General features: G+C 35.8%; 1 protein-coding gene across 1 annotated transcript in view; it reads left to right on the plus strand.

Moving 5' to 3' along the window:
* LOC127964581 (parathyroid hormone 2 receptor-like) overlaps positions 1–10,895 on the plus strand; it is a 58,714-nt gene extending 47,819 nt beyond the window's left edge. The window contains exons 10-13 of the mRNA XM_052564812.1: positions 2,864–2,958; positions 5,460–5,598; positions 6,676–6,717; positions 10,011–10,895. Coding sequence (XP_052420772.1) covers positions 2,864–2,958; positions 5,460–5,598; positions 6,676–6,717; positions 10,011–10,400 — 666 coding nt within the window. The 3' untranslated portion in view covers positions 10,401–10,895. The remainder of the gene's footprint in view (positions 1–2,863; positions 2,959–5,459; positions 5,599–6,675; positions 6,718–10,010) is intronic.
* The last annotated feature ends 7,354 nt before the right edge of the window (positions 10,896–18,249 follow it).

The following is an 18,249-nucleotide window of genomic DNA, read 5'->3' on the forward strand; positions in this document are numbered from 1 at the left end:
CATGACACTCTGTGAGCAAGAGAGAAACTGCTCTGACTGCAGATGCTCCTCTGCATGACCAGTTTTATTTTATTTTTTTTCTTGGGATAACAGACTTTTTTCTTGAAGGGCTTTGGTTGTACTGAGACCATGCTGAGTCATGCTGGCAGAGGTGGAGCCAGGACTTTTGACAGGCATGAGTGGACCAGGACCAGTAATTCCTTTGTGGTTATTGAAACACTATGTGCTACCATCTATGGAATTTACTATTTTTTACTTTGAGCAAACAATATCTACCACTGCTTATGTAAATTGCATCATTTTTTTTAACACTTAGTGTGAATAGACTCTGTGACAAATAGCATAATTCTATTTACACTAATTGCAGTTGTGGTGGAGGAATAGATATCTAACAGATTACTGACATGTTTTGTTCATCAATGGATTATTATTTGAAAAGAATCTTTTTAAGGTGTTTAGGTCATTTTATATTATCTATGTATCTTCAAGGATACAGAGGCTGGCAGGTAACTGTACAGCTGAAAGAGTCAGACATCAATGCATTATATATAATAAATGGAATCTTCAGTAACAAAACTAGGTTTGAGTAGATGGGGTTTTTTTTTGGCAAATAATTATTTGAAACTGAATCACAATAGCCATTTAAAGACCCACTAATAACTGGATTTTTTTTTTTATATTGATTTAAAATTTTTATTAATTTCCAGAGGTTGTAGGTCTCAGGTTGGCTTTATTGCTATTGTTTTTGTTTTTTACATTTGCTATAATATTTGTACATTTTCATTATTTGTAAATGGAATGTACACTCATTAAATAGATATTTTGTATTAATTGTTATTTAGGGATTATACATGCTGTTTGCATGGCATCATATCAAGCATTTGAGGGACATGTTTATGTGTGGATCTCGTGTGCATACATAAATAGACCCGCTTGCATTAGTTGAAGGTTTTAGTATTAGCCGTACTGGTGAGGGATTAAACTGTGTACATCCAACTGTTCTAATATCTTTTGTGCACATCAAGCAAATGTTGTATTCTGTGGGGATGATGAAGCTGCCTCAGCATGACTACTTTTATCCACAGCCTTGTTTAACTTGTGCCAGGCAGCACAGCTGGACTTCTCCTTACAAGTTACTTGCACGAGGCGATTGAAGTTTGTGTGGTTGGTGTGTGTGGTTGTAAAAAAAAAAAATAAATGATTCCAACTTTAAAATGCATGAATTTTTTTGCCCCAGAAAAAGAAGGAGAAGAAGAAAAAAAAGACTAAAAATCACTGAACGGTCCTCAGTTCCATTTCAGGCTGATCTGCTCAGACACTGAAATGATGCCATTTCACGCTGTGTCATTTAGGTTCACACATTTACACTGAAAAGATTAAGCATTTAATCATTTTTTGAGAGACTTATTTTTAGACATCTCACATAATTTGAAAACCTGTTTTGTAACTACTGTATATGATTGATAAGGCAATTCATTTATGTCCAACCTTTCCTTCTGCCTCACAAGTACTATATAATTATAAGACAAAAAAAATACAGTTGTGCTTTTTCTCCTCATTGCTGATCTACGGTTTAAAAATACTGTACAATACATTACTATACTGTGATACTAATGCTGTTATTCAAAGGCATTGTGGCTGTTGTGGATGGATGGATTACAATTAGTTGGAAAGTCAAATGTATAATGAGAGTAAAATCTGGCCAATGATGATTCATATGTTGCAAACTGTAAAAGCCCATTTACATTTGCTCCCATACGCCCACTGAACAGATGGTGGATATGGGGGCATTTTCTCAGAAGGGGTCATTTAAATGTGTGATTGCCATGATTGAAGAATGATTGAGTTTTCCTGTTGCATGTCATAGAGCACCGCAGGTTCTTAATGGATGAAATGTGGCGGGGTTTTGTTTAGAGATAATACCAGTCATTGTTTTTCTTTCCAGCAATTTGAATGTCCTCTTGTTTTTTTTTTTTTATAATAGAAATGTATGCAAGCATTGCAGTTCAGTCAAACTATTTATGTTCACTTCTATAGGTCATTTTCAAAGCTCCATCTATTTGTCTTGCCTTTTGCCACCCCTGAACCAAACATCAGTTATCATTAAGATTTTTTTTAAACAAAACATTCATAGCAAGACTGACTTTTGTGGTTACTGGACGGATGTTTGGACACTGTAGGAAGTGCCTCTCATTATAGCTTTGAAACATTTTTGCATACACTAGTCTTTTGAGGTGTTCATTTATCATTTGTGCACTACTTGGTATCATAATTCATGTTGCTCAACAACACCAGTGTTTATAGGAGAGCTATGTATTTTTCTTCATTAATTATTCATGTGCAGCTAAGCAATCTAAATAGTGCTAAAAACACTTTTTAGTACATATACATAATAGAAAGCAATATAAAATAATTTCAGAATAAAGATACACACCAAATAATGCATCTATATCTGAGTCTTTTTGTATTTGAAACGCTGCACTGCAAACACTATATCTTAAATAATACCCGTATGACCCTAAACCATATTTTCTGCTCCCAGAATGCATTTTTTTTTTTTTGGTCTTATTGATTCCAGACTGAGCTTAAAATCTCATGCACAGACACCCCACTCATTATGATTAAGCAGATGGAAATTAGCATATTTCAAATGACATCCCTGCTCATTTGGGAAAAAAGCAGCCATACAATCACTTAGCCGGTCATCTGCCAGTGACCCTTCTGTGAAAAGCTTTATTGTCCAGATATGCATAATGGATAAAATTCTCACTCCCATTACAGTCTTTCAGTTACTCAAATAATAATTAGGCAGGCAGCAAGTGTCACCTTTTACAGTTATTTCTCTTTGCTCTTTCTTTCTCAGCTGAACTTCCTCCTGTTTGTGAATATTGTGAGGGTTCTCGCCACCAAGATCCGCGAGACCAACGCAGGCAGATATGACACACGGAAACAGTACAGGTTTGTGCATCCACTTCCACTGAGCCTCTTTTTATCCATTCCAGTGCCTTGAAATTGTGAATTCAGTGTTATACCAGCCCAAATTGTCTGTGTCATTACAGCAGCATCATCTCTGCTATTAGACTGCAAAGAATGGAAGCTACAGCAACTATTTATTTCCTTATGTAATTTAAGCAAAATTTTTCATCTGACAGCTTAAAGGCAGAATCGCCTGTGGCTAAGAGATGTGATAATAAGCTTCCCCTACGCCTACTCATTCTGCAGTTTGATTCGGATTGTGGTTTCCATCATTCCATCATGTGCTGTAATCAGTGTAGCATTTCACTGGATATTACAGATTTGATCTTGTTACATGCTGAAAGGAAATTTTTCGTTATTTTTGTCTGGCTTTGAAAAAAAAAAATGCTTTTAGACCCTATAAATGCACATTTGGGTTTGGCATGTCAAAATGTTATTCTGGATGCTCCCTAATAGAATCCAGTTTGGAGCAAACACAATGCCAATAGATGTCATTTTGTGCGACTAATAACCGTAATCAATTTGATCATTGCTGCCTCCCCGCCAATTAGCAGCATGAAGAGTCACAGGTGTCAGTTTGCACAGCTGGTAGAACAGACATAAAGACAAACAGTCATATTTGCAAACACAGTGAATAGTGCATTTTGCTAAGCCAAAGAGAACTTTGTCATAAATCTAACAGAAATAAATCTGTAATGCAAATGACCTCGAATGCTGGTACGTCACATCATTTTGACTCTCGTTCGGTGCAACGCTCCTTTTACTGGAACACTTTGGTTGATCAAACTTAGCGGGGATTCAATTAAAAGAGGATTTGTACCTCATGATCTTCCAGCATTGCTGTTTTGCCAATTATTTTTCAGGATAATTTTCATGACCAATTTGCAAGACATTTTAACCTGTCTGGCAGGCAAGGCGTAGCATTTAAAAAAAAAAAGATCTTGCACTTGTCTTTATTCTGATTAAAGCCACACACATTCATCAAACACAGATTAAAGACTACATCACACACTGTACTTGGCCTTATCGGCCAACACAAATACCTCACTGAGATCAAAATTGTATTACATGTTGCTTAGCTGGGGATATTTCAACGGTGGTCACTTGGCAGTAAAGATTCTATGTTATTATAAACAGGGTGAAATTGTGCATGTATATCACTTGATAGGGAAATAAATGCATTTATTGTTTCTTTTTGACAGTCTGACAGATAATAAAAATTCATCAAATGTCATCATTTACTCACCTTCATGTCATTCAAAATCTGTACGACTTTCTTTTTTGGAACTAAAAAGATGTTCGGCAGAATGTTTACACTTTTTGTTATGCCCTATGCCCTTCCTAATCCACTGAATCCATGTGATAACTTTGTAGTGAAGAGGATGATTCTTAGATAAATATGTTTTTAGTTTGTGAAGACTTAGACATATAGCACACAAGGTGTACAGACCTCTTTAAAATGGTCATAAAATGCCTTTTCAAGCTTTCCTTTCTCTTTGGAGAGTTACAAGCTCTTGGTTGCACAAAAAAGATCTGTAAAGTTGCAAAGATTGAAGTCTCAAATCCAAAGAGATATTCTTTATAGAAGTTAAGAGTCAACCAAGCCTACTTAAACGTCTCATTCTAACAAGCCCCTACATGTCTGTCACTATGTGGGAAGATGTGCATATCGCTGTCCAAATGTTCTCACAAAGAAAGGTGTAACTTTTATTCTTGCTGTTGCTTTTGCCATGTAGTGGAGTCTCTGTATAAAAAGAAAATATAATCAGTAATTATGTCCCCACTGGATGCAACAAGTGCCTAATTTTAAATTGGGTTTAATTGTTGTTGTCTTGTCACGCCAGGACACATGGCATCACAGTATGGTTTGGGTGTAATATTTCTGTCACACACTTGAGGCATTCGACCAATCACAGTGCACTGGATAGCTGGCCAATCATTGCACACCTCACTTTTCAGAACAATGAGCTTTGTAAAAACCACACATTTCACAATTATATTATGCAGCGCCTAAAAATAGGCTACCGTTGGAAGTTAGCTGGGGTCTATTTTCAGGCGCTGCGTAATATCATTACGCCGAAATGAGAGTATAGTTCCTAGCCATTTCGGCTCAGAAAATCACAACTTGTCATTTTCCGCCGGTCATAGTAAACAGTGTAATTACAGAAGAGTCAAGTTTCAAATAGGAAAAAGATTGAAACTCTTTGGTTATTTTTGAAAAATTTGCCTATTTTCAAAAAGAGTGAAGTGTTCCTTTAAATCAGATGGGAAATCTGCATGGGGAACTTAATCAGTAAGTGTCCCCATGCAGTTTCCAATCATTCTGATTCCATATGACATGAGAGCATTTCGCTCTCTGAAATTTGCTGTATAAATGTACCTGCAAATTCATACAGGTTTGGAATGGTATGAGGGTGAGTAAATAACTGATGTTTTGTTTTATCCTTTTAATTCATAGAACATTTTCATTTCTCTCTGTTCAGGAAGCTTGCCAAATCCACGCTTGTGTTGGTGCTTGTGTTTGGAGTGCATTACATTGTGTTTGTTGGGATGCCGCACACATTCGAAGGTCTTGGCTGGGAGGTGCGGATGTATTGTGAGCTGTTCTTCAATTCTTTCCAGGTACATGGAAACGATGCCTTTAAAGCACGAATAGCTAATGTAATAAGTGATCTCTGCAAGTCAAGATGCAAATGTTTTTCTTTTGATAAATGCAAAAATCTAAAAATTATAAATTGTAATGTGTATTTTAGCATAATTTATATAAATGTTGTCCATGCATTTTGCATGATTTATTATTGATTTGGATTAAACATTATAAAAAAAAGAAGGAAAAACACTTTATTTGCAAGTCAGTGATGACATGGAATTTGTGAAACTGTTCTTGCAACTTTTTTATTTATTAATTTTTTTTTACTTTTTCTTCTACTACGAAAATCCTTAGCTACTGCAGAGGAAGAATTAGGAAAAACATGTTTATAATTTCATCACCTCAGAAAAAGTTAAAAATAATAATAATAATAATAATAATAATAAAAAGTAACTTTGCTAAAGAAATTAATGTTAATGTTCTATTACAAACCTTGTTGCAAAGGAAATGAGGAAAAATTGGTTTCTTTGGGAAACGCTCAGATATTTAGCGCTGGTTGTACAGAATATGCATGGTACTAATTTACAACTAGTAAATATAATTAAAAAGAAACATCCACCCACAGGTGTTGATGGGAATGTTGCTTGCATCTAAATGCTTGTTGCACAAACTGCTGAACATTAAATGTTTAATTAGCTTATAAGACCAAGAAATACTGACCGGTCAATCCAGTTCACAGCACTCCAGATAGGCTTGACATCTCATGACACACCATTGATTTCCATTTGAGATGTTCGGTTGTCTTAAATGACAGGTGCTGGTTAGGTTAAGAGTCTTTTATCTGGAGCTTGATGACACGATTCAGTGCTTGTCTTTCCCAAAAAGAACACATCACTTCCCTTTACAATTGCAGTAACTTCAGAAACACAGTCACAGAACTGGGTAAATTCAATAAAATAATTTAATTACATTAACATTTAATTTGTTTTATGGCTTTTAAATATAATACATAAACTAAACAGATGGTCATTATTACCAGAGTCATTAGTTTGAGACATTTGAACTCTGTTGAGAGATCGCAACAACAAATACTTTTGTTTCTTCTCTAGGGCTTCTTTGTGTCTATCATCTACTGCTACTGTAATGGAGAGGTGAGCACCAGCAAAGCTGCTTTACAATATTAAGTGGGTTATCACCGGTTGTGCTATTGCATTCTGTACTTTTTTTGGCACTTTGGCCACTGCACTGTGTCTGCACACAAATCAAGCCTAAAAATTGTTGCCCAGTCACACATTCATACTACTTCCTGCTTGTTTTTTGTTATACTAGTGCACAAATAATCATGGACCACACCGTTAAATGTAAAGTTTCTTTATTGGATTCTATGGTTCCATGAAGAACTTTTAACATTCCACAGCCACAGCATACCACAGCCATATCACCCTGCAGTCCAAGACTGGTTACCCACTATAGCTAGGCAGGATTGAGCCTGGCCAGTACCTGGATGGGAGACTTCCTGGGAAGACGCTCCAGTTACTTGCAGAACCTTGGTTCCCTGAGATGAGGGAAAGAGCATTGGGTCATCATTGATGACTGCTTTGGGGAAACGCAGGCACGTGCACACATAGACATCAAAGGGGGTTGAGCACCTGCCCTTTTTATTCCTGGAGAGAAAGTGCCCTTTTTTCTGGGGTGTTTTTTTTTTCTTTCTTTTTTTAAATAATATATATTCCTGTTTGCGCACAGCTTCCCTGTCAAACAAATATATTTACTGAAGAATAGTATATATAAATATCAGGTCAGGAGTTATGAAACGCTCATTGAGAACCATTTCTGTCAGACGCGTCTGATTCGTCGAGAACCGAGGAGCTGATGATACTGCGCATGTGTGATTCAGTGTGAAGCAGACTGACTCACAGCTCGTCTGAACCGAACTGATTCTTTTGGTGATTGATTCTGAACTGATTCTGTGCTTATGTTATAAGCGCGTGTAAACTGAAGGCTTGAATTAAGGGCAGTCATCACTAATGACATTACATCGAGCGCAAAAGAACCGGTGAACCGTTTTTTTTTTTTTTTCAACTGGTTTATTTGATCGAATTGTCCGAAAGAACTGGTTCACTTGAGCACCTGCTCCTTTGCCTCAAAAGTGCCCTTTTGTCAAAGCAAAATTTCCTCTAATTTTTTTTTGTAATAACATACCCTTTTGTGAATGCCTGCCAACGCCCAATCATAATATTATTACAATTTATTAATAATAATTTAGTCAATAAATATGACCAATATGATGACCTTTCACCTGACCGGGAAAATTCCTCAGGCCGCACGCGCATTTTTAATTGTATTTTCAGAACCGTGGCAGCTGGTAAGTGGTGTTTAATTCTCAGCGAAGTGATTTTGATGTTTATTTACTTATTATTATTTTACAAGAACGATATGATGTGAGAACATGCAGATAAGTTGCTGTGTGTAGCCTGTAGTAGTAACACTAGCGTGCTGTTTGAGGGAGAAAGGTTTCACAGGCATCGAGGGGTCTGGTCTTTTTTATGTTATTTGACTAAACTTTTATTATATTACAGTACTTATTTATTTTTTAACACGTTGAGTGCCTTAAAAATAATTATCACAACACTGGTAAGGCTCATTCAGATTTTCTCATTCTCTGAATTATCATTATAAAAATTCAGGAATTAATTATATAATTATATTTTAAATGTGACGCAAATTTTTTTTTTTCTACAATAGCAACAGTGTTTACAACAGCAAGACCACTTTAGCCTGTAAACTCAATACTATCTCTCTGGAAATAAATGTAAAAATATCAATGTCAATAAAAAAATGCATGATATACCTGACATCAAAGTACAGAGTGAAGGATATGAATAACAAATGTAGCCTGTCATTTGTTTACGTTGCAAAGGTGTTCAATTGTAGACAATAACAACTACAACCGTAATAATAATATTAATCACTATATTCCAGTGGATCAGTTTTTTATGTTTTGTATCAATATTTAAGGTGGACTTATTGATTAGGTGCAAGAGTAGTAGTGATGGTTAAAATAATAGATTCATGCTGAAACAGAGAAGAAAAAGCCATCAGGTTGGGACAATTTAAGACATTTCAGTTTCTAATCCAAGAGCTGTTATTATTTTAAACTTAAAATTGTCTTCTCTATTGTTTCTTTGCTTCAAAGCATTTGCTGCTGTATCAATACATAACCATCCATATCGATACGTGAATCCCCAAGGAATGCATCACAATATATTGCTGTATTGATATTTTGAACAGCGCCATTTAAAACCTTGTTCCATGTGCCCTTTTTATACTTTGAGCACCTGCCCCTCCAAAGGTCTCTGCACGGCCCTGCCTATACATATCCAGTAGCGCCATGCTATAAGCACATGAAGAACTTAGCGAGGGATCCATAAGCCTGAGCCACAAGGAGACCAGAAAACGTTCTGAGGTCTACTTGAGATAAGACACGCACCTGCAGGGCAGGGATGCTCAGATTGTCTCCCCATTAGAGATTCCACTGGACCAGGACCAAGAGGAGACCTTTCCTATGGTGGAAACCTTAGGGTTGTGTTTTGTTATTATGTGGATTGGAAGCCTGCTTGAGAAAGTTATGCTTCTGTTGGATGTTAGTGAGGCCAGCAGGGAGTACTCACCCAGCAGCCGACTCCAATGAGATGTTAAACTGGTCCTGACTCTTTGATGTCATTAGCAATCCCAGGGGGGTTCCTTAAAAAAATAAAATGTGTAGGAATACAACCCTGGCATGCTGGACAAATTTGCACTTTGGTCTCCATCCATCATAACCTCCTACTCATGCTTATTTAAACTGATTGGCTACGTTTCTTGGTCTCCACTCCACCAGTAGCCAGTGTGTGGTGGGCGTTTTGGCACACAGCGGCTGCCAGTGCTTCAGCCAGGCAGATGCTAGAAACTGGTGGTGTTAATGGAGATCCCCCACCCATTAAATCACATTGAATGTTGTATAGATGTAATAATACTGTTAATTTAAACCTATTGTAAAAGTGCTTTGCAACATATGTTAGTTTTTAATCAAGACCAGTCAGAACAAACTGTGAAGTTTTAAGTGTTCGTCATCCTAACTGTCGGGGTAGACTGTAGTGTTGGAGTTTAGGAGAATTTAACAATCACTAGGATCCATTTCCCAAAACTTTCAATGCAGTGAACAAGACCGCAATTAGTGTGGGCTAAACTGTAGATTATTTTTGAGTGCTTTGGTTCAAAATACATTCAATAGCTGCAGTACATTGTTTTTACAAAACAAAACATTGTATTATGGTACCTGTTGTTTTTTAAGGTTATTGTTTTATGACTGACAGTATATAGAAATCTGCCTTAGTGATTGTATAAAAAAGTTCCTGTGCATTTCAACATCCAGTGTTCTTTAGCATCTAACTCTGATCCACAGGTCCAGACTGAGATCAAGAAAACATGGACCCGGTGGAACCTAGCGTTTGATTGGAAGGGTCCGGTGGTGTGTGGGAGCTACCGCTACGGTTCTGTGTTGACAGGTCTTAACAACAGCACCAGCAGTCAGTCCCAGCTGGCTACTGGGGGCCCTGGCACCCGCTCCACCACGCTTTTCTCCAGCCGAGTCTACCGCAGCAGCGGGGGGCCAACTATCAGTGCCCATGCCACACTGCCAGGCTATGTGCTGAATTCGGATGCTGACAGCTTGCCCCCATCCATACCTGAGGAGCCAGAGGACAGTGCAAAGCAGGTCGATGACATCCTGTTAAAGGAGTCCCTGCCCACGAGGTCAAGCAGCGGTCTGGAGGACGACGAGGAAACTCTGTAGATATTGGCGTGGTGATAGCTAAACTGGGTGTAATAGCACACAGGGAATTTGTTAAAGAGAAAAAATGACAGTTCATCGCCTGCAGCACACACTGCTTTGGGTGGCAACAGCACCTCTACAACGGACACTTCCTGTTCAAGCTGTGACACATAGTTTGTTTTTCACACAATGTCATGTGCAGACACTCATCACTATAACAAAAAACTGTTTACAGCAATGGAAATGCTGATGGATCAAATTTCTGGTTGCTTAATTCAGTTCTTAAACTTAAATGTGTTGGGTAAAAAAATGTTAGCCTGGATGCACTGTAAGTTGATTTGGATAAAAGCGTCTGCTAAATGCATTATTTTAATTAAGTTTTAATTTAAAGTTTTTTTTTTTTTTTTTTTTTACGTTTTTGAAAACTGGTTTCCTTCGCTTAGAACCATGATGTCATCAAGATTTTAGTCAAAAGCATGACTTCCTGACATTTGTGTAGACCGTGGAAGCAACGCTCAGGATAACTGATATTTATTAAGGACTATTGAATGTTGTGGGGGGGGGGGGTTGGGGTAAATTTACTGAGGTTTCCATCATCCTTATTATTACATTCCAGGGAAAAAATAAAAATTTAATAAAATTAATTTCAAATGCATATAAAATCTGACCGTGTCGTTTCAGTTCTTGAAGGTGAGTTACTTTCCATTTCACCAACACAACATCATGACAGGTTGAGAGGAGAAACCCCACAGCTGCATTGATTTCAGGTTCACTAGCAACAGACCAGTTGTTGGTGTGAAGAGACGAGGATGGACTTAAGCAGCAGTAAAGTACATGACTTTGTTTCTTTATTTTCAGCACAAATTATTGGTATAAACTTATATTTGAAATTTTTTAAAATAGCAATAAAATGTAGCCCTATGTTGGCTCATTTCTGAACTTTAGTCTTCATTTTGATGAAATGTGATTGATCTTTTGGTCTTGCTGTTTTCTGTTGATGCGCAAACGAAACATTACTAAACATTAGATTTGCATTACACCTGCCATCCAATAATCCATGTAATCGCCATAATCTTTGTCACTTGTTACTTTTGAAATGAAACAACATTACGGCTTTCAAGTGTTAATTTATTCTGAAAATTAAACCACAAACGTTATTCTGGCGCACTTTAATGTGGTCCGTAGCACAGAGTGCAAACTTATCTTCTCTCCCTCATTACTTGACTACTAGATATACACAAAATTACCATGAATGAACATCAGAATGCATGCCAAAAGATCATTTCCAATTTTAAATAGATTATGTTTTGTGTAATTGCTGTCTGTGTTTAAGCCGTGGAAATACATCAATAAAACAGCTAGTTAAACAATGTCACGCAAGGTTACATTTACCCATTATCATACTGTATCAGTGCATTTAAGGCAGGAACGTCATTCAGTGTCCATAGCTCTTTAGTCAACTAGAAAAGAGAGAGAGAGAGAAGGGTTGCTGAATATATGCAGTATATTTGTTATATCCTCACTCAACCTTTCGTCAGTGATGTTTTCTGTAATGTTTGTTTAAATAAATTTGACATGAAAACAATCTTTTTTTTATGTATGCCACTGTTTAAATATGTATATCTTAAAAAAAAAATGGAAACATAAATATATAATTCATTAAAAAATTGATACAAAAACTACCTTATACAATTTAAATTTTTATACACGGTTTTAAGTATTAACTGTTATATCTAAAAATATATAGCAGTTTAATTTAATAATTTTGAACAAATAGTTATTTACTTTAAACTTTAATATTATTATGGTCCATCTGACAGGGTTCTCTTAGTTGAGAGGGATCCTTAATGTTTTGCCTATGACAAATTGACATGCATTGAATTGACATAAGAATGGAACTAAATGAATGAAAATCTGTAATTGTGCCCAATTTTTGTACCTCTATGCATGCAATCCGTTTCTTGTCATCCATGTGTGGACTACTAGTGTCTTTCAAAAAAAAAAAAAAAAACACTTTTCTGCAAAGAACTATTTTCCATGATTTTCATACAATTAAAAGAGATAAAAAGCTGTTCAAAGATATAAAACTTTTAAATAACGGTATGAAAAAAATTATTATAGTTTGGCTCCCTTTAAACCTTCCTGTTAAGTTTAACCAAAGATACAATGCAAGTCTATATTCATGTTGTATATTTTGTCAAGTATTGCACTTTAAATTTTGTACTTTCTAACTTCAGTTTGTTCAACAGTGGATATCAGTTTATCCACAATCCATTACTATCCTACTCAGCTCTCAAATGTACAATAGTTTGTGTGGATACTGTAACTTAAAAGAGTTGGATCATTTTGAAATGTCAAGCCTCTTGTGCAATCAAACATCACATATGGAAGACATTGTGAATAATTCTTCTTTGACCTATAAGGTTATTAAGTAAAGTGCAGTCAGGAAGCTTGAAGCATAAATCAGTTTAAAAATAATTATGTAAACCAAATATGTGAGGCTTAAATGAGTGATAAGCTGAACACTGATAGTGCTCCGTTTTATTTAATGATAGTTTATAGAAAAACAGTGGTGTGAACACACCAAGTAATTGTGTTGTCAGAAGAGACATGCTCTTATGAAAGGAAATTATTCACCATGTTACCACAGCATCACACACAGGGGAAATTCTTTTTTTTTTTACGACAGAATGTATGGAGACCTGGCATGTTTGTGTCATAGTCTGAGGGTCATTGTTCTAAAATCTGATTTAGTTATTTTAGTCCATGTATACAAATGTGCATTATTCTGATCTCAACCACTTGCACAAGCTGGAAGAAAAAGACTTCAGTTTATACACCTCTGCCAGACCTAGACTTTAATCTCCAGAGAAACACAACAGCTCATCCAAAATGTATGCAGATGTGCCACTCCTGTCAGTGGGCTGATGATATGATATAACAAGCCCTCTTGAGCCTGTGTGGTAATGTCTTTTTTAATTGGACCTGTCCATATACTGGTCCACCATGTGAGTTGTAATCTGAAGAAGGCCAGAGGCTGTAGTGTTTCGATTCTGAAGATCATTATGTACAGAATAATATAGTGTGTACTCTTAAACAGATTACATAAGTACAATGAAAAAAGTTTTAACACCCACGTTGGAGAAACTTTTCATTTTCTGTTTAAAAGCAATAATTTTTGCAAAAATTTTAATTTTCTGGAAATTTCCTCACTCTCAGGCCATTTATAATGTAGAGGAGCTTACATAGGCAAGCACTGTAGTTTATCTTCATAATGGCCTTCAAACTGATCCATTCCAGATCACTCCTGATTCTCAAACTGCCTGGCAGGAAATGCAAATTTATTTTGTAATAAACATAGACAAAAATGGTGGAAAAACTGCAGCAATCCAACAAATTTCCCAATAAAAGATTAATTTGGGATGTTTCAAAAGGCTATTCATAAGCTAACCATTATTACATTTACTTTCATTAATTTAGCATTTTTCCTCCCAAAGTGAGAAGGATGAACATAAGTGATTACACACAAAGAAATTGATATTAGATTAACTTCCACGCTTAGACAAACAAACCATATTTACTTTAAATGAAGTAATAAGAGTGCTTACAGAATAATTTAAGTATACTGCAGTTATAGAGTTTTTAATTATAGTTTAGTCAAAATTATTGCTATAAAGCATTTACAGAATGAATTATGTAAATATTTGCTATTAATAGGAGGATTATGTCACTTGCTCATCAATGCTTCTGCAGTGAATGGGTGCCATCAGCTGCTATAACCATCACAAAAACCAGATTCAGCTTGATAAATGGTGCACATTAAATTACAATTAAAAGTACAGGTAGGTAGGTCCTCCATAAAGTAGGTCTTACCATACCCTCTAGAATAATATGTGTATTATGTAAAACTCATCCTGCAAATGAAATGTAAAAATTCTCCAAATTATTTAAATGATAATTCACAATACATGATTGACCAAGAACTCGGTACTGTAACAAGCTGCTCACAAGCTGAAGCGAGTTTTTGCACAAAATGGTTTAAGTGCAACTTTTGAAGTTCAGATATATATATATATATATATATATATATATATATATATATATATATATATATATATATATATATATAAAATAAAAAAGGTGGCCAACAGAAAAGGTATGATTTTTCCTTGATTCTAATTGAAAGACATTCCCCAACATTATGCTTTGCTGTATGTGTGACGGACTGAGGGACGATAGCTGACATATCTAGTCACCGAATTTGCAAAAAACTATCAAAAACTTGTCTTGACAGTGCAAAAGCATTCACTGCACGATGAAGACTGTTAGAATACATTTAGAATGTTCTTATAATACAAGCAATGAAAGAAAAAAATACGATTATATGCCTAACGATCATATGCCTAACTTCTGCATTGTTCTATCTGAAGGATGCAACAATGTATTGTTACCCTGGGCCTAATATTTTTATTGCCAGAAATAACATCATATCAAGAAATGCTCAGAATGTGTCTTCAGGATTTCAAGAAACCTCTCCAGCATGGAGACAGCTTGTCAGGTTTGATTCTCCTGGGTTTAACTTTGAGCAATCAGAGATGTCTCCTCAATTCTCTGAGGACTCTATGAGGACTCACTGACTGTGTGAACCTGCTTCCGTAATGTGGTGATGGATACTTTCAAAATCCTCTCTACTACAGGATAATGGCTGTCTGTTCGTTAATAGCACTGCATCACCAAATAATGCAATGCCTCACAGACTGAAATGCTCATGTTTCATAATGTGTTGTCAATGACACATAATACTCAATGATTACATAATACATAATATATTTATTTTTGACAAAGATGAAATAACATTAGTATGTTTTTACGTGTGATTATGTGAGGTCATAATAAAAAGTGAATCAGTACTGGGAGACCTTTTTTTTTTTTTTTTTTTTTTACACCAGATTCAGCTTTTTCCATTTTCGTTGCAAGGAGGTAATCTGTGGAATTTCTGTAGGTGGTTGAACTTCTTCTGTAAATGGAAGGCAGGAGGACCCATATAAAAGTTGATTTCAAGCCCACAGGAAAGCTGGGTGAACTGCATGGGCCAAAATGGCAGGAAATTACAAGAACAGCAGCTTCAACCTGCAGTGGAATAATAAAAAATAACAACACTTTTCTAAATTGGAAAAAAAAAAATGTACCTCACATCACATGAGTTTTCATATTTGTGCAGAGTGTCAGACACAATGCTACTGTGATTTAACAATTACTGCTTGTTGAATGCAAACAGTGAATTGCACTCAAGAGTACACAAGTTGAATTATGTTTAAATGAGTTTGAAAGGCTTTCAGATGGAAATAGTTACTTTGGAACTGTGCCCTAATCTTTCTTTGATTCATTTTACATTTAGTAGTGCAATTTAGACAAATCACTTACCTGCAAAGTAAACAACAACGTGCCCGACAATTACTAGTGAATGAATTTTGATGCAAGCTTTTGGCAGACATCATTTCAAAAGGAATCCTTTCTCTATAATCAAAGGCCTATACCATGTTTTATTATAATGATTTGTTCATTTTAATTGAAAGCATGGCAAATAATAGAAAAAATAAATAAAATGCAATGACATAAATGCACCAAGGCTGTTTCACTTGTGAAATAACAATGGTTCTACTTTACATGAGCTCAATAATTTACTTTTAGACTCCATGAACATAAGATACTTGCTCATAGCAGTGAAGTGGCCCGAAATGACCATTTGGCTTTGCATCTAAAAATAAATAAATAAAAAATAAATACATTTGAATGATATGTAATTAGTCTTTTTGTAGCTAATGAAAAGGACTGACTAATATCTTTTCCACACAAGTGCAATTTATCTATTTTCTTCTGATGGTATTTGTGAAATGCACTGCTTGATTCATCCTGTGTTCCCATCCTGTCTATTTAATGTTTATCCATCTGCTTTCACATGTGCAGGTTTCTCATTAAAGCAAGCTGTGTTAGATTGTTAACCTACAACAGCTGTCACACAACCTGATCACCTGAAGACTGAACACGGTAGCACTTTATTTTACAGTCCTGTTCCTTATGTAAATACTATGTACTTATTATAGTAATTACAATAGCTATGTAATAACTAGGTACTAACCCTGAACCTACCCCTAAACCTAACCCTACCCCATGTAGTTACCTTGTATTTCCAGAACCTTCTTAGATAAATACACTGTAAGTACACTATAAGTACAGTACACATACTGTAAAATAAAGTGCAACCCTGAACACTGTACTCAACAGTCATGTTTATTATTATATTCCTTTTTTAAGAGATACAAATAGATAAGCAATCACCTGGAGCATCCTTGCAACCTAACTTTAAGCACCTTTATATTTAAGAGTGTAACAATTAATAAAAAAAATTAAAAAAAGATGTAATAATAATAATTCCTCGGAATACCCTATAAATCCCCTTTCAGTTCTAGACATATATACAAAACACCCTAGTAACCACATAGCAACCAGATTCAAACCCAAGAGAACACCATAACGATGGCAGCAGTGTAGGCTACCACCCACAACTCTCTTATGATGGCTAGATTTTATTTCAGAATTTCTAACATTTTTTTCCCATTAATTAGTAATGTTCTGCGGGCATTTATCACACATCATCAATGTTAAGAATAAAAGTGTCAAACATGTTGATTTTTTAATCTCTGACACTATTAATATGCTTGAAGATTGAAAGCAGATGCAGTAATTATCTTTAACTAGACAACTGTTGATCCAGGCTTTATGATGAGGGGTTATGTTAAATAACATGCTGAGGAGGCAGAAGGCAGATTTTCCCACCAGGGACTTTGGGAACATGGCTTTTATGCTTGTAGCGACCTGACACTTTTCTTGACTGACACTTCATTAATCACGTTCACGGTGGAGCGCTAAAGTAATGGTGTTTGGGAGCTCGACGACAATGCACACAGAAAAGCAAGTAGGAGAAAAGCAACTAAATGTGTTTTGCCCCCAGTTTAGGGCATTTCAGAGGAAAGAGATGTGTCTGATTTATCAAGCACCCTTGTTATCCATCAACCCTCTCCTGCAACTGCTAGTTCAACAGTTTTTATTTATTTATTAATAACTCAGAAACAATACAGCAATGTGCACACAATGTTTGCTGAATGTGCTTCTACTGAGTGGTACCCGGTGAGATGGTGGCTAATTTTCGAATCTCTGTCCTCAGCAGAATCTAGCTGGATATCCCAGGTGGCCAGCTCAGAGTTTCATCAGCATTTGTACAACACAGTCACATTAGAGAGTCACAGCTGGAAAGCATGAGTTCTTCAGCCGATCCTGTCCTTAATACAGTCTCCTGTTGAGGCAATGCAGTGTAACCAGCAATGTCACCAGTGCTACTTAAAGCTTTAAAACAGCTGGAGGCATTGCATAGAGTAGTCAGTGAGCACTGATATGGCATGTGATGCTAGTTACACCAGTAAGAAACTTTGAACCTGATTCATGATATACGTAATCTTATCCCCCATTGCCTCTCTTATTTCAGTAAAGGCTATAAAATCAACTAAACCCATGACTTAATTTCAGAGTAATTTCAGAGTATCTTTTCATTAATAAATATATAAACATATACATTTAAGGGATTGTTCACCCAAAATGTATAAAAGATTAAAACAATTCTGTCATCTTTTACTCACCCTCATGTTGTTTCAAACCTGAATGACTTGCTTTCTTTTGCACAACATAAAAGAAGTTCTTTTGAATATTGTTGGTAACTAAGCTGTTTTGGTCATTAGTGACATTAAATGAACAAACATCCTGAGATGTTCCATTGTAGCCTAAAAATTTAACACAATAATAGCTTTAAAATTAT

Source organism: Carassius gibelio, chromosome B9, assembly GCF_023724105.1.
Source record: "Carassius gibelio isolate Cgi1373 ecotype wild population from Czech Republic chromosome B9, carGib1.2-hapl.c, whole genome shotgun sequence".
NCBI lineage: Eukaryota > Metazoa > Chordata > Actinopteri > Cypriniformes > Cyprinidae > Carassius > Carassius gibelio.